The sequence below is a fragment of the Hippocampus comes genome, unplaced genomic scaffold (assembly GCF_001891065.2).
Source record: "Hippocampus comes isolate QL1 unplaced genomic scaffold, H_comes_QL1_v1.1 scaffold225, whole genome shotgun sequence".
Lineage (NCBI taxonomy): Eukaryota > Metazoa > Chordata > Actinopteri > Syngnathiformes > Syngnathidae > Hippocampus > Hippocampus comes.
The window spans coordinates 395,600-411,875 of NW_017805197.1; the positions used below are offsets into that span (position 1 = coordinate 395,600).

General features: G+C 47.8%; 2 protein-coding genes across 4 annotated transcripts; one reads left to right on the plus strand and one right to left on the minus strand.

The window, feature by feature from the left end:
• The first annotated feature begins 296 nt into the window (after positions 1 to 296).
• On the plus strand, positions 297 to 12,730 carry atat1 (alpha tubulin acetyltransferase 1). Of its 3 annotated transcripts, none has more exons than XM_019868761.1 (13): positions 297 to 917; positions 1,783 to 1,843; positions 2,747 to 2,838; positions 3,532 to 3,589; positions 3,690 to 3,803; positions 4,228 to 4,329; positions 4,927 to 4,972; positions 5,787 to 5,861; positions 6,102 to 6,276; positions 7,736 to 7,821; positions 8,285 to 8,339; positions 8,838 to 9,132; positions 11,259 to 12,730. In XM_019868761.1, the coding sequence occupies exons 1-12, from the start codon at positions 826 to 828 to the stop codon at positions 9,124 to 9,126; spliced, it is 1,245 nt and encodes a 414-aa protein (XP_019724320.1). In that variant the 5' UTR covers positions 297 to 825; the 3' UTR covers positions 9,127 to 9,132; positions 11,259 to 12,730. The 3 variants fall into 3 exon arrangements, with proteins under 3 accessions (XP_019724320.1, XP_019724319.1, XP_019724321.1); XM_019868760.1 differs by having other exon boundaries at positions 298 to 917; positions 8,285 to 8,369; XM_019868762.1 differs by lacking the exons at positions 7,736 to 7,821; positions 8,285 to 8,339; positions 8,838 to 9,132; positions 11,259 to 12,730 and adding an exon at positions 7,247 to 7,403 and having other exon boundaries at positions 299 to 917.
• LOC109515157 (uncharacterized) lies at positions 9,487 to 15,996 on the minus strand. The gene is made up of 6 exons (XM_019868759.1): positions 15,627 to 15,996; positions 14,575 to 15,110; positions 12,738 to 12,787; positions 12,226 to 12,359; positions 10,348 to 10,514; positions 9,487 to 9,999 (listed from the first exon to the last, which is right to left on the minus strand). Exons 1-6 carry the CDS (start codon positions 15,913 to 15,915, stop codon positions 9,829 to 9,831), a joined length of 1,347 nt encoding a protein of 448 aa, XP_019724318.1. The 5' UTR covers positions 15,916 to 15,996; the 3' UTR covers positions 9,487 to 9,828.
• Between the last annotated feature and the right edge of the window lie 280 nt (positions 15,997 to 16,276).

Consider the following 16,276-nt stretch of genomic DNA (forward strand, 5'->3'; position numbering starts at 1 on the left):
CGTTTGTGGTGACGTCAGAAGGAGGGGACGAAGTTAAAGGTTCGTTGCTGGCGCGGCTGAAAAGAAAAAGGAATTAAACGGCGGCGTCTATTATTCTTTGTACACACTGGGTGTTGTAGGTTCAGGTCTCCACAGAAAAGGGGGGAAAACAGAATGAGATCAAAATTGTAACGCGCACACAGGCTGCCTCTCAATTGGCGGGATTTTGTGCGTATGTAAAAAGGTTTACAATTTGTCTTCAATAAAATAATTTTTTTGTGAAATCGATTGTGCCGTCATTTCTGTTGTTACTCGGCTAAAACTTGACGTTATCGAGCAAGTTTCGGGTTTTGGTGACGACATTACCGTAATATGAAAAGAAACCAAGCGAAAGGAATTTTGAGTTGAAAAACTTCAACGATTTGGGATTCCAACATAGGCGTATGACGTCACGAGCCGAAAACATGCGCTTCTTTTGACTTTGTAGGAATTACGGTAGATGCTATTATCCAAGCGAATCAGCCCCGAGAGCACAATGGAGACACCTTGCCATCCTAAAAAATAAACGGCTTTTGCCGTGCAGAGACAGTTGTCTGTGACTTTCCTTTGCCATTACAGAGAACACACTTTTCTGAAGGCAGAAGGCTCACAACAAGAAATAAGCTTTTGTGCTTTAGTTGTTGTCTTTGTTTTTTTTTTTGTTTTGTTTTTGCCAGCGAAGCATCTGCTTGGGTTGCCGGTAGCCCGGTTAGCTAGCTAACAAGGGAGGCACCTGCTAGAGCACTGCTGCTTGAATTGCTTGTGTTGTACTGTACCTACCTCATCCAGAGAAGCAAGGGAAACGTTATGGAGTTTCCTTTCAATATAAACCACTTGTTTTCTGAGAGGTTCTCCATTTTGGACAAGACCCTTGTTGCGGGGCGTATGTCTCCAAGAAGGTAAAGTGGTTCGTGATCATGGTTGCAATGAAAACAGACCATTTGAATCTCCTTTCTGTTTCAACCAAACCATCCGTTTAGCAGTGGCTTTCGCATACTGAGATCAAACCATTGGAGTGATGATGTCTTCGCATTTCCAGTGAGGAGTCAGTTTTGTAGTTTACACAATGTATCTTTTTGGAAGAAATATCTGTTATGAGCACAGAATATTTTGGTACTGCACAAGGAGGAAATAAACACCCCGACAGAGTAAATCCCGTCACCAAGAGAATTACAACACCCTTGGCCCACCTTGCGTTCCACATTTCGATGAATCAATTTCTTAATCTGATATTCTTTTTTTTTTTAATTATTATTATTCCTATTTTTTGGGCCATTTCCTTCCACTCTCGTACATTTTGTGGACATCTTCAGTTAAGGTAGTTTCTTTCTCAGTCCTACTTACAAATGTTACCCCCAAATTTTGGTCCATTTAATTAAGAAGTAGATATTTGTGTGTAGTTCCACATGAAATAAATGTGTCCTTTCCAGATGGAAGATTTCTTAATCTGATAGTCTTTTTTTTTATTATTATTATTCCTATTTTTTTGGGCCATTTCCTTCCACTCTCGTACATTTTGTGGACATCTTCAGTTCAGGTAGTTTCTTTCTCAGTCCTACTTACAAATGTTACCCCCAAATTGTGGTCCATTTAATTAAGAAGTAGATATTTGTCTGTAGTTCCACATGAAATAAATGTGTCCTTTCCAGATGGAATCGAAATAGAATATTTTGAACATTAACGAGGATGACTGTTGCCTCCAGGTATTGACACGTACTGTAGCATGATAGGCCCTCTTGTCTTGTGTGTTCTTTGTAGGCCTAGGCCAGAACTTCAATCCCACATAGCCACTGTGATTGATGAACTGGGGAGAGCCTCTGCAAAGGTGAGTATCATCATCATCGGGTCGAGGAGGGCCTTGTCGTGTGTAGACAGTGACACAACGTATAGATAGTTGGCCACATTTAGATACCAACGTTCCACAGAATCGATGAGGAAAACGTGTGATTTTTCCGAGGACCATAGACAAGTATTTATGTCAACTTCTTTTTGTTTCTGTTTGCCTCAGAATTGAGATTGAGAAATAGACATCTTCAATAGAATATTCTCCCTTTCATCCGACTAGATTATTTTATCAAGGATCATAGACAAGTATTTCTCTCTTGATATTTTTGTATTTTTGCTTGCCTCCGAATTATTGCCCTTTTTTGCCATATTAGTTAAAGTCTAAATGATTTGAATTGAACAAAGCTGAAGTAAGCTCTGCAAGTTTGGGGAAAAAAAAATATCTGCAGATGACATGCTTCTCTGTCGCTGACTCAGTAGCTAGGCTGGGCAGAGCTCTGCCACTTTCAAGCAGCCACGGCCAGGCAGCAGTGACATGCAAACGTCATCGTAAATGAGTGCTCGATATCAAATCATTGAATTCATCCATTTTCAACTGCATCTCCTGCTCAAGGTCACTTTTGAGCATTTTGAAAAAAACGAACATTCTGTCCACCTGGTAGAATTTTGGCTCTTGCATGCACAGTTGGGTGAGCTAGTGGCATAATAATGGGAACGATATGATTTATTGTTTTTTTTTAAAAGCTCTCAGCATCACTTTGTCTTGCATCTTATCGTTGACTTTAAAGTGTGATGTGTGTTTCAATGGTATGCTGCTTAAGTTTAGAATGTTCAGCATAGCACCATACTGTCCAGAGATTTGTCATTCCGCAATAGATTTTTGTGTCCGAAAACCATTTTCCAGCCAGGCTACGAACAACGAATATGTGCGCTCTGTCCACAGGCCCAAAAGCTAACCACGCCCGTCACGAGCGCTACCAAGATGCAGTCTCAGCATCATCAACTCTACCTGATGAAGGATGGAGAAAGCCAAGGGTATATCGTGATGCTCATCGCCGCTACTTTGCACTTATGTTTGGAGCCGTTTGTCTCTGGGCTCCATCTCGTCACCGCATGCGCCTGTGTGGCATTCCCAGTCAATTGGCCAAGCAGAAGCGTCACGGAAACGATGACTTAGTCCGCTCTGCCTCGGAGACGGAACTCGCCGACGCAAGCTATCGGCGTTTCGGTAGTGCACATTCATACAGAGGCTCACATTCTATCGTTATTCGGAGCACAGTGGAGTAAGCCAATCCTCCGCGAAGCGTCTCCAGCTGGTCCAGGATGCCGCCGCTCGCCTCTCTCGACCGGCACTCGTGAGAGGGAGCGCTTCACTCCTACTCTGGCGTAGCGAGGTAGCGAGAATGAAGCGGCGGCTCGGAGGGGACGGAGCATTTGGCGTGGCCGCTCCCTCTCTTTGGAATGAATGCCGGGCAAGCCCCCTTCGCCGCCCAGCCATCTTGAAAACTCGTCTTCCGACTCATTCCGAGTCTTTGGCTTTGGACTGGGCCGGAGACTCGATTGTTTTTGTGCTTTCCACTGTCTTGGTTCGTCACGCATTTGTTGTTCGGATTTTTTTGTTCTTGTTTTAAAGTGCTCGAGAAAGACAGTTGAGAGTTGAGATTCACATACCATCAGATCACAGCTCACCCTTGCGCCGCCCTTAACCCCCGTCTTTCCTACTGACAGAGGCCGTGGCGCAATTGTGGGATTTCTCAAGGTTGGCTACAAGAAGTTATTTCTGCTCGTGAGTCTCTTGATATGTCTCCATCGCTTGACATGAATGCGAAGATAGACATTTTTTTGGCGGGGGGGCTCTAACTGCACCCGATGTGTTATATTCATAGGACCCGCAAGGTTTGCACGTAGAGGCGGAGCCACTCTGTGTTTTGGACTTCTTCATCACTGAGAATTTGCAGAGACACGGACACGGACTGGAGCTGTTTCATTTCATGTTGCAGGTGACGCCCTCGTACTGCGGGTTGGGAAATCCCCGTCGTTTGCCGTTGGCACGCAAAGACAAAGTGGGTCACGTAACCCAACTACAAACAACTTTGTCATCGTTGTCACCATTGCATTTGTTATGATCAGATTGAAACAGGAAAACCACTCTTGTACACATCTGCCACGGATCACCGACTGTCAGATTTTTTTGGGGGGGAATGCCGAACGCGCTCCTTGCCGTACGTTTGAAATCGGGCGCCGTGATCTCGTAGCCCGCTCTACCTTGTATTCCCGTAACAGTGTCCTGTCACGATGAGTCGAGCGTTGTTTTATCAATGAAGAAAAAAATGACGAGTGGACAGAAGTCACTCGTAGCAGTTGTGTGTATCGGGGGTGAAAAATCCATCTTAATATAAGTGGCTTTTCTCCTTTTGTTCCAAGCACAAGAAGATGGAGCCAGCGCTGATGGCGTATGACAGGCCCTCGCCCAAGTTGTTGTCTTTCCTGGCCAAGCATTACCGCCTGACGCAAAGTGTTCCTCAGGTACGTTTCGTTGACTTCCTCGTGTCTGTCGATGATCACGACTCGCAAATTCACCTCTTCGCGGATTTTTTTTTTTTAACCTATCCTGCCGTTCCTTGCTGAGACACTTGCCTTTTGGTCCTTTGGTGCACTGACTGAAATGCGCCCAAGCCCTGTCCTGTCAAAAAGTCAGAGGACTGAGAGACAAGCTTCGGATGTTGGGGCAAAGCCAAGCTTAGTTGTGAGAGCGGAAAAAAAAAAAGTCACGAGTGTCGCAGCAAAGGGAGCCTCCGCTTCGTTCGCGCTACCTCTCACGAGGGGGTCTGGCCCGCAGGCGCGGGGCAGGGAGCTTCGAGAGCTCAGGTGGAGCCAGGCCATTTCCAGATTGGAAAACGAATCGGAGGATCCTCAAAAGTGCGTTACAGTTCTCCAAACGAGATGTGAGCAAGGCATGAAGGACTTTTTAAGATAAAAATGCTGCGGATTAAAAAAAAAAAACAATAATAATAATATATTTTTTTTTTGCTCGGTGAATCAAAGAAGACATTTTGTGCGAGGTTTTGTCAAAACTCTGTCATTTGGCACTTTGAGTCATTTTGTCTTTTTTTTTGCTCCCAGGTCAATAACTTTGTGGTGTTCGATGGCTTCTTCCACAACAAATCAGGTACATTTCATGTGAATTGGAGCGTTCCAAAAGGTGTCTTTTGGCGTGCTTTTGAACATTCTGACGAAAACTGGCCTTTCGAAACTGGCCCTTTAACTCCCATTTCGTCCTCTCGACACACCCACACCCAGCGGCATATTTGTGACACGGCTCCTGTTGTTCAGCTATGTCGTGTTTTTTTGCTCGGTGAATCAAAGAAGACATTTTGTGCGAGGTTTTGTCAAAACTCTGTCATTTGGCACTTTGAGTCATTTTGTCTTTTTTTTTTGCTCCCAGGTCAATAACTTTGTGGTGTTCGATGGCTTCTTCCACAACAAATCAGGTACATTTCATGTGAATTGGAGCGTTCCAAAAGGTGTCTTTTGGCGTGCTTTTGAACATTCTGACGAAAACTGGCCTTTCGAAACTGGCCCTTTAACTCCCATTTCGTCCTCTCGACACACCCACACCCAGCGGCATATTTGTGACACGGCTCCTGTTGTTCAGCTATGTCGTGGAACGTCAAATCTCAGGTTCCAAATTCTGCGCCCCCTTCTTGGAGGCGGTGGAGTGTTTGGTCCTCTCCCGGCCTTGAGTTTGTTTTGGAAGGGCTCCGGTTGACTGGGAGGGCCGATCAACTGTTCTGTTCAACCCCAATGCGTACGGTGTCGAGATGTCAACAGTATCCGCCTGTATCGCGATACGTTGTTTCAGAATTTGCTGTCATCTGTCCAGTCACGCTCTTTCTGAACAAAGGTGGAATTCTGTTGTCCCACGAGCTTCGCTGAAGTCAAGAAGTCAATACTGCAGGTTCTCAATGCCTTCTCCTCCACAGTGGCCCAACCGAGATCGATTGCCCCGAAAAAGCCCGACGGCGAGATCAAACCCTACTCCATAGCGGAGAGAGAAGGTAGTACCCGGCAACAAAATGCTCTCTTTTGCGACGGGCGCCGTTCCCGTGACGGACGAGTGTATTTGTCACACTCTCGGTGCCGACGCCTATGCTTCGAACAAAAGGGCTCGGCCTCGTTAGACCTCGTGACGGTACCCGTCCGTCATCGGGGATTCGGTCGAGGCCAAGCAAGTAACCTGCTTGTTTTGGAGGTCGTGAGCGGTCGAGCCTCAATCCAATGATCAATTTGCTCAACAGCGGTGCGTCAGGAGCGCCGGAGTCTCCCCTGGCCGTTTGCCGCGCCCCAATCTCCCCAGCGCTCCCTCAGCGTGGGGTCCTCGCCCACCAGGGCCGTCGCGTCTGCGCCCGGGCTACGCGGGGACCAGAGCCCAAACTTTCCTCTCGGCCCAACATCCCGGGAAAGACGCCCCAGGTAAACGCACAGACCTCTGCCGGAAAGTGCATCCTCGTCTTTCGGCAGCGGATTGGGTGTGCTCGAGTGGGGTCGCAATCGGGTCTGGGAACGACGAGCACTGTCGCGGCTGTGCGGCAAGTTTCGGTCTTCGATGGACCACCAATACAACATGAGCGGTTCAAAATGTGCATCATCAAATTTCGTGCTTTGTTGGGGGGGACACAAAAAGAGCAAGAAAATACCGAACGGGTGATTTGGAGAGTATGACAAAAAGCTATTGGAACTGATTGCGTGGAATGGTCCGTATCCTCGAAGGACAACAAATAACATTGCTGCGTGTCCCTTCCTACATTCATTTGAGGAAACTCGGACGCACGCTCTTTTTTTCTTCAGCGTTGTCGAGTCATCAGCGGACACTTCAAATCAAAAACTCCTCGAACTCGTAACTCGGAGTGAATTGAGGGGCTATGAATGAGAAATTAGCCACCGTTTCCAAGACAGCGGTTGAGTCTTGTTTTTGTAACGCGTAACCTACGCCCGCAGCCACTGTTGAATCATCAGTTTTTTTTTTCACCTTTAATGACCTTTTACTCTGACGGATTCCTCCACGTACGGTGCCGTCCGATTCAGAAAGCCGAATCTATCGGGAGCGCAGCGAGCACAAAACGGACAACAAAATCATCACGTCAACGCAAAGGCCAGAAAATTCTCGACGATTGCTTCTTTGAGTCGTAGTTTCCTCCCGTTTCCCACGCTTGGAATCCGACACTTGCCAGCAGGGCGGCTCGGTGCTTTGCCTCCTTCATCTTTCACGGCGTTGCCAAGAAGCGGGTGTCAGCGTCCGCCTCAATTCCGGCTTCTAAAAGCTCTCTCTTTCTGTCTCTTTTCCACCCTCCTTTGTTCACCCACGACTCTCCACGCCCTTTTGCTTTTGAAATTCATTCGCTCATCTTTCCCCAATGTCCGTCCTATGCTTTTCATGCAATAGTTCTCTTCGTCGAGCTCAGATGGGTTTCCATTGACTTGCCCCTGCCCGCCGCCATTTGGAAAGACTGTCCGAGTTAAATCGAAAATGAAGCATGTGCCGTGAAGGCAAGCCACCCCCCCCCACCCAACACCACGTTTTTTTTTCTCTTGTTCATCAGGTCATCAGAAAGAAACACGATGGCTCTGACGTTGCCCCCGCCCCCTTTGAACGTATTAAACGTCCTAATCCACGAAATGGAAATCCAGTGTTTGAATCGTCGGCGCTTTGGCTCTCGACGCCACGCGCGTGACTTGCAAGAAAGTCGTGGTTGCTGCAAAAGCGCCTTTCTTTGGTTGTTGTTTTTGTTGTTTCCCCTCTTTTTACCTTTGACTGGCTTTGTCATCTCCCTGTGCGTTTCCTTCCCCCTTTCCTTTTTGCCCTGTTCTGTCTTTTTGTTTTTTGTTTTCCCCCCACCCATCTCCCATGGTCGCCGTTGCCTTTCTCTGCTAGCCAACAGGGTCAAGTTGCCAGAGACGGCCTGTACAGTCGCCACCTGGACCCCAAATCTTTGGGAGCGCTGGGAAGACCCCTGCCAGGTAAAGTTCACCGAGGACGCAAAGTGCTTCTGAAATCATGGTGGACAAGTTACGTGCTTACTGTGAAATCTAGGTTTTGGTGTCATAAAAAAAGACTTGAATTTTTTTTTTTTTTCGTTTGCTCTTCTGTTGAGTTCATTTTGTTTGTTTTGCTGTTTTTTATTTATTTATTTTTAATATACATTGCTGTTTTGGTGTTTTTCATTTGCTGTTGCGTTGAGGAGTTTTCCACTTGGGGGCGACCATAGGGGAGGCGTGTGCGCTGTTACCTCCAAACCAGGCAGACGCAAAGTACATGAGAAAGTCTGCGGTTCAAGCTCATCTTGTGCATTTTATTTGGAAAAAGATTGCAACTGTCCCCAAAACGACGGGCTGGCCTGGATCCAAAGGCTCATTTGCACCACCGCAGCGTGTGGGTGCTGGCCCTCCCGCTCGTGTTTTGAAACAGTCTCTCCCTCCTCAGGTGTGAGATCGGCGCAAGACCAACCAGGCATTTTGGGGGCGACGGAAACGCACAGGTTGGCAGCTATGCCGAAACTACAAAGCAGGTACAGCTTTTAGACACGCGTGTCAATGGGACGAGAACGAGACCCGACACAACGCGAACGCTAGCTTCGGGCGTGTGGAAAAGTGGTCGTTGTGATATCCAGCAAACAACCTGTCAAAACAAACTGGGGCCTACTGAGGGTTTATTTTTCAGATATCTGGGTTAGCCCAGGGACGACCAAAAAAAAAAAAAAAAAAACAGTTTACTTGCGTAGATGCAAGCGATTTCGAAACGTGGTTGTGATCAAGGCTCGGTTCCCGACAGCATAGTCTCATGATACCGCGCAAAGAAATGGAAACAAAGGACTCACCGAGGCAACTTGGCCAAATTTCATGTTCCAAATGCGCAGTCTTGGCATGCCCAACGCACGCCATTGGCTGAACATTCGAGAGAAAAGGCAAATCACAGGCCCAGAGCCAACCACGCCTGCCCTACGGTTGGATGTTGACCTGTCATTCCTTCACCCCAGGTGCGCGGCGTCTCCACGTCGACCCGCACCCGAGGACAATGGCGTTTGCGGGCCGACATCCCTCGGCAACAAAAAACTCCACCTCGGAACAGAGGCCGACGCGGAAGCGGGATCTCCCACCGGTGCCGGGAGCAGGGCGACAGCCCCGTTGCAAACTCAGACACATTCAGCGGAGGGCAGAGAGCGAGAAGGAATCGAGAGCGCCCCTTCCCACACCGGAGCCAGTGGCCACTTTTCTGCCCAGCAGGTGAAACGGATGCTGTCAAGCAGGGCCACGTGTCCGTGGTGATGCCGGGTGAGTCCAAATTTGGCGTCGCCATCCATCGTGGAAGCCACAAAGCACTGCTCTGAAAGATCTTTCCGGCATGGCCAATCATACACGGATCCATTCGGACAAGTACAAATTCGCAAATCGGACAGCCCGCACGCTGATTTTGCCCGTCCAATTAGGAAGCTGCCTGCACCACTTTTCACTTCCAGCAACCCGTGGCTCTTTCCGCCCCATGTTGCGGCTCTTCAGTTGTCTCCCGCCTCTTGGAGAAAGTGGGCTTGGATATGGGCTCCGCGCTAAGCTGAAGGCCGCCCAGCACGCGCTCAGCGCGTGACGCCCACGATGTCATTCTTTTCAGAAAATCGCCATCACCGACCGTGACTCTGAGCGGTTTCATTTAATTCAGATTTTTGAGAGAAAAATCACTTCCCTTCCAGTGCATTGGTGAACCCCCCCCTTCTCCCTGAATATAGAGCCCACATAGGGCAATCTCAAAGCTTCTTGTAATTTCACCAAATTTCTCATTGTCGTCAAAAATACTGGTTTCTTCTCATGATGTCGTTGATCTCATGATACTCGCGTATCATTTGATGACAGTGGTTTTGTTTTTTTTTCTTTTCTGTGAGGCGCAAGGACTCCTTAGTGTCCGTCTGTCTTGCTTCCGCGAGCGTGCCAGAGGTCACGGCCGATGCTTTGGCGGTCTCTGCACGCGGCTGGCCGCTAGTCGGCCTCCCGCAGTAAGCCGAGGTAGATGGTGGACTCCAGGAAGCGGGGGTAGCAGTCCGTGTCCAGGAGCGAGTAGATGCGCCTCTGCGCGTGCGACAGCGACGTGTGGGAGGGAGCCTGCAGCAGCCGCACGGTCAGATCTCTGGTCTTACTGTCGATGTTCACCTGCGGAAAGAGCGCATGACGATTGTTCACACGATATGCACTTTTTTGGTCAATTTTGGATCCATGTTTACCAAGGAGTGAAATGACCCACTCGGGCGCCGAGGCAGAACGTAAGTCGACCATCAAAGCCGTGCGCTTAAGTAGCCCTCGGATCGTAAACCATGCCCAACGTGTTCAAAATACAAGCGGTGACAGATCCACATCAAAAGAAACATTTGAAATGGTGAAGAATTGGGCGATTCCGATTTTATTGTGCTTCTCGATATGAAGGATCGGAAGGAATGAGGTGCCGACCGTTGTTGCGCGTGAGATTTGAGTCATTAGTCGCGAGAATGAAGGGGCCTGTACCTCCCGAGGTGAGCCGGCCAGGATGTAGGTCGCGCAGATGTCCTTTGCCCTCCTCTGCAAGCTGAAGTTGTTGGACGAATGTTTGTACTGCTGGCAGGCCAGATAGAACTGCAGATTTTCCTCACTGAACTCGGAACGAAGAAATGCCCCAAACACCAAAATCCCAGCTGAGAGAAGGGGAGAGGGAAAAAGATGAGTGGACCCTCAACTCTCTCCAAAGTCATATCTCGTCTCCAAATGGCACCGTGATGATGATGATGGGATCCGGCTCCCGTCACGACACTTCAGGATGAGCTTGACAGTTAAAACGGTTGAATGGCTCGTTATTTCCGGCGTAAAGGGAGACCTTTCCCGCCGTTCCGGTGAAACCCGGACATGACATAGTGCGACGGTGGGGGGGGGCAATCAGGTCACAAAGTCAAAACGCGGTATCGCGAGGGTTCCGGCTCATCTTGTTGGACAGATACTTCAAGATCTGAACTGACCCCGTATTTCACAGCAGACATTTTCAAACCTCAAATGTGTGCATTCAATCAAATGTCTTGGAGCCCGGCGGCGGGCTTACAAGTCACTGCGTGCCCAAAGGCTTTGGGAAAAGTGAGACATTCTTTCGCTCGTCCCCCTCGCAATCACACCTCGCCTCATTTTGGTGGCATTCAAAGTATGCCGTGTGTGACGCGAGTCGCGCCGAATGCGAACCCGTCTCGCTTTGTTTAGATGGCTGATATGGATGTCATGAGACGGGCACGTCGTCGTCGTCAAGGACTTGAATAACTGACGTTAATTTGCAGGTTTGGAAATCTCACGCCGCCTTTGTCATGCAAAGCAGCTCAACAAGTTCCAGCAAGAAAGGCTTTGGAACTGCAGCAATTTATATCCGTGTCGTGGTTTACTATGGCTTCTATTTATAGAAGCGGCAGGCAGGCTGGCTCGGGAAGTCCTGCAGCTCTTCTGGCATTTCTGCACGCCGTTCAAGAAGCCATCAACGTCAACATCACTTCAGTCACTGTCGGACTCGGATAAAAGTCGGGAAGCGAGAGTGCGGGCGCTTCTTTCCAAATTCGGCCAGTTCAGTCTGCAGCCTAGAGAATTCCCGATCAACTCTTGTGTTTTTATTTTTATTTTTTTTTCCTGACTACAAGTCGCACTTTATTTTACTTGGCTTTCTAGTTTGGCTGCGACTTGTCCAGATGAAAATTAGAACTCTGACCGGGGCCCAAAAGCCGCGTTCCCGGATTCAAAACGCCCGGAAAACTTTTTTCTTGTTACTTGAAAATGAATTGCACCGGTAGAATTGCGGTCGGCGAGTGTGGCTTTTGGTGCTAGAGTCCAATCCTGGCGGTGGCAGCAGACTCGTGACAGAATTGTCGTGACAATTTTTTATTTTTTTTGCCTTCTGTTGGTCAATGGGAAAGAGAGAATATGCCAATTGGTTGCCACGGATCACTACTACCCGCTAATTTCAGTGGCAAAGGGGTATATGAGTACATTTATTTATTGATAGTGATTTATATCGATATAGATTCGTGTCTGTTCCGAGAGAGAGAAATTAAATAAAGCCTACTGGGGGAGCAAAAGGATGCGCTTTTCTTTTTCCAAAACGACAGCTATTGCATTTAGCAAGGTTAGGTTGTATGCATGTCTGCATTCCCATTTTGCAGCATTCTTTGTCTGCACCTTAGACCCCCCACCACCCCATCCCTTTTTTTTTGTTTCGCTTTCTCTCCATGTTGCCAACTTGCCACTCCTTGAACACGCACTCTGGGAAACTCGCAGTGGCAGCGATAACACACAGTGCGGGGGAGGGGAGGGTCCACTTTGTGTACTCGATTGAAAATGGAGACAACGAGGAAGTATTTTGAGCAAGTGAGAACTGACTCTGACTGGCCAGCAGGTTGTCCAGGGACTGGGCCCATCTTTCCAGTTCTTCTCGACTGATGCCGTGCCTCTTACTGTGGCCCACCTGGCTCCACTGACGCATGAAGAGCAGCCGTGACCTCCTCTCTTTGGCACTGTACACAGGCAAGACAACAGAGATGACAACACACACACAGAGAGAGAGAGCGAGAGAGAAGAGGCGAGCGGCGTTCTGGACCCGTTTGCAGAGGATTGATTGGCTGACTCCAAAGTCAAAAGTGCATGAAGGTAACCCAGCCCGGATGTGGCCAAGGCACCAAGGACTATTTCAAAGTGCTCGCGGGAGAAAGGAGAGAAGCTGGATTGGACAACGGCACCACTCGGCCGCTCCAGTTTCAAATCACTGTCCGCTTTAAGAGCCAAGTATTGAAGAAAAACATCCTTATTCTTGATTCAAATCCTTCCGCCCTACTCTGATGTAACACCACACAAAATCTCATGCATAAAGTACCGAGCGCGTGTCGAACTCTTACCTGTCTTTGTGTTCTGTGTTTGAAAGGTTGGAGTTTGAGGAATGGGGACTCTGAAAGACACGACATGGTTCACATGCAAGCCTTCCACTTCTCGTAATTGACTGCGATAGATGACTCCATTACGTATGGGAGTGCGCAGTGTGACCAAAAAAAAGACAACTCTGAAGACAAGTGACTAAAACCACTGTCCCTTCTGTCTTCGTTTGTTCGCTGAATTTGACTAAACAAACCAAACATCATGCGCTCGGACACGTGAGAGTGAAAGTCAACCCCAAAAACAAAACAAAGAGGCCTTAGGCAGACCGTATGTTGGAAAACTACTCCAAAGTGCTTTCATGATCTGGTGGTGGGTTGTTTTTTTTTTCTTTTTTTACGGTCAGTAATTGCCTTGATTCGATGGATCGGTGTATGTGGCCCGTGCGCAAAGTTCATTTTGGAAAAGGGGATCCTTTTAAGAAAATGTTCAAGTGTCTGCTTTAGTTTGAGTTTCTCCGACTTTCACAGATGGAGATCATCTCACTCTGTCTTTTGTTTTGAACATTTCGCCCTTTTGAGTGTGGTGTACTTTGAAGATGATTTGAGTTTGAGTACCCTGGAAACGACTCGATTCAGAACAGAGGCAAGAGCCCTTTTGAGTGTGGTGTACTTTGAACACGAGTTGATGATTTGAGTTTGAGTACCCTGGAAACGACTCGATTCAAAACAGAGGCAACTCTTTCTCAATAAGAAGCGTTTCAAGGTCCGGGGCAAAATTGTCGTCCAACTTCATCCCACCCGTCGTGGTAGGGACAACCACCATTTTATGAAGTTGGATCTATTGGATTTTCTTCTTTTTTTTGTTGTTGTTTTTTTGGGGGGATTGGGGGGGCAGGTTTTCTGGCACTATGTTTTCTCCAAGAACAGAGGCAAGTCTTTCTCAATAAGAAGCGTTTCAAGGTCCGTGGCAAAATTGTCGTCCAATTTCCTCCCACCTATCGTGGTAGATACAACCACCATTTTATGAAGTTGGATCCATTGGATTTCTTCTTTTTTTGTTGTTTTTTTGGGGGGTTTGGGGGGGGCAGGTTTTCTGGCACTATGTTTTCTCCAAACTGGCATTCACAGCAACAACTTGAACGTTGTCTCATCAGACCAGAGAATTCGGTCTGCCGTGGTCTGAGAAGCCTTTGGGCTAACTCGCGGGAAGCTGCCATGTGTCTGTTCGTGAAGGAGCAGCGTCAATCTGGCTGCTCGCTTAGACTCGTCTGATTGGTGGAATGCCGCTGGTGGAATGCCGCGGGGACGGCTTGTCCTCTTGCCGCCGAGGATCGGTGGCGTTTTGATGCACTGGGCGAGTCTTAACTCTTTCATTCCACAAGATGTACTTGTACGTCTTTTTAAAATTAGGCCCTGCCTACCAAGGACGTACTTGTACGTCAAAGTCTTTTTTTTTTGCGTCATAGAGAGGAGGAGGGTCTAATGCAATCTGTGAATGAGAATAAGCCGTTTGCATTGTAAATTATGTAAAAAAAAAGTGACCAGTAGGTGGCAGTGGTGCCTCACGTGATTGAAACGCATGCTTTTACAAAAAGCTCTTTTTGTCCATTTTTTGCCCAGGAATCGCCATTTTCATGAAACTTAGCCATTTTGTGTAGCCGATTGCTGAAGAATGGAAAAAGATTTTCTGCTGAAAGAAGAGAGTCCAAACTTTATTTTGGTAGGCTCCATGTTTCTAGCGCATTAGAACCAAATATTCTCTGGGCCTTGCAAAATCAGTCAAAATCCAGTAAAATGCTGGGATTGAGGGGGTTGCTCCAGTGAAAATGGCTGGGATTGAATGAGTTAATTGGGGACCTACCTGGCCAAATAGACTCTTGAGGTGCAGTTTGGCAGCCGAAAGTTTGGCTCGATGTTGCGATTTGAGGACGAATGGATGGGCGGCAGATGAAGTGGATGGAGAAGCGAGGTCTTCTCTGTCGACACCGCCGATGCTCTCCTTTGCCGCCGGGGCCAGTTGGCTGTCACTGTAGGCCCGGCAGCCCTCGCCAATGGCAGCCACTTCAAGGTGGTGGCTCTTGCTCTTCTTCTCCTGCAGGTCTCTCAGGTTCTCCACACTGACACTAAGCTCCTTCGTCAGTTCTTTCTTGCTAACTTTGCAAGCGCTGGGCTCCTGCATGGCAGGAAGCTGCTCGGTATCTTCCTCAACTTCAGCAACAGAAGATGTGCTGTAGTCCCGCTGGTCGTCATGCTCCGTTCTCTTTAGGTCTACCTTCCTCCACGAGAAGAAATCAAGATCCAGGAGGGATCCCTCCGAGCTGAATCTCCGCAGAGTGGCCATGGGAGATGATGATGATGATGGTGGTGATGATAAGGGGCCGTGAAAGGAAGGAACTTCTGCAGACAAACAGTGGGCGGGGGCGAAATAGGTCAAGGTACAAAGAACTAGGGCAGAGTTTGAGTCCGAGGCGCAGGCTGTTGAATGAAACGGATTGTTGGGCAAGTGTTAAAATTGGACAATGAGTCAGAAGGAGTTGCTCCACAATGGCAAAGAAGTGAAGACACAGCAGGAATTATTCACTTATTTGGTCATGTTCATTTCGCCATTCAGAGACCACATGGGAAACCGCTTCAGGAAGGAGAGTGCGTTTTTCATTGACATGATTAAATTACTTCGTTCTTGGGGAACCATTAAAGTAGGGTCAACATATTTTGAGCCAAATGAATCCATAAATCAACATGATAACCCGCCGTAATCCACAAGCCTAGAATTGACTTGAAAAGAAAATGTGCGATAACAAACAAATGGGCCAAAGTCGGATTTGGGTCTTTTTTGAACCACCGAAGTTTGAACATGCGTTGAAGTAGTCCCGTATCATAAATGAACAAACTTGGCGTGTTACATGGGATTACCTCTTCTTCCAGGTGTTTTAGGCTCTTTCCATTGTGGATCTTGAAAGGTTCTCACGGGCTGCTGTGCATGGACTAAAAAAAAGAAAAAGGCTCCGAGTCCGCAAAAGATGACTTCAACCAGCGTCGTCCCCGCGGCAGTCCTTCGTGAGTGTGCGGCTGACTCGCATCGGGACTCCCCTCCTTCGAAAAGATCGCCGCAGAAATGAATTAACGAGTGTCGCACAGTGAGAACGAGATAGAAGGGAAAATTTCGAGTGACACTTGAGACAGCCCCTGGCCTCCTTCCCATGACTCCAGCCACACCTTCACGACTGTCTGAACTTGTCTGAGGACACAACAACACGCGTACAGGAGGTATGACAACCCAGTGCTCGAGTCATAAGCGAGAAAGAAAACAGTTGTCTTCCTCTGCGTGCTATCGGAAGATTTATATCGGTGACTTCGATACCGTAGCAAGAATACACCATAGCGAATTTTGTGTGCAACCGCTTTATCTACCATATTGTAAATGGAAGATTAAAATAATATTGTTGTTGCTTTTTAGTACATCCGAAGTCAACATCAAGTGGCATTTGAACACTTCGATACAAATAGAACAAGAAGAAGAATTGACGACGGGAACGAAAAGACGCTCAGGCATGAAACGGACG

Coding starts and splice junctions, on each gene's coding strand:
- atat1 (XM_019868760.1), top strand. CDS start 826: ATGGAGTTTCCTTTCAATATAAACCACTTGTTTTCTGAGAGGTTCTCC. Junction 2,839..3,531: donor AAGGATGGAGAAAGCCAAGG/GTATATCGTGAT, acceptor TCCTACTGACAG/AGGCCGTGGCGCAATTGTGG. Junction 4,330..4,926: donor TGACGCAAAGTGTTCCTCAG/GTACGTTTCGTT, acceptor TTTTGCTCCCAG/GTCAATAACTTTGTGGTGTT.
- LOC109515157 (XM_019868759.1), bottom strand. CDS start 15,915: ATGGGAAGGAGGCCAGGGGCTGTCTCAAGTGTCACTCGAAATTTTCCC. Junction 12,788..14,574: donor TCAAGAGTCTATTTGGCCAG/GTAGGTCCCCAA, acceptor CGTGTCTTTCAG/AGTCCCCATTCCTCAAACTC. Junction 12,360..12,737: donor AACACAGAACACAAAGACAG/GTAAGAGTTCGA, acceptor GCCTGTGTACAG/TGCCAAAGAGAGGAGGTCAC.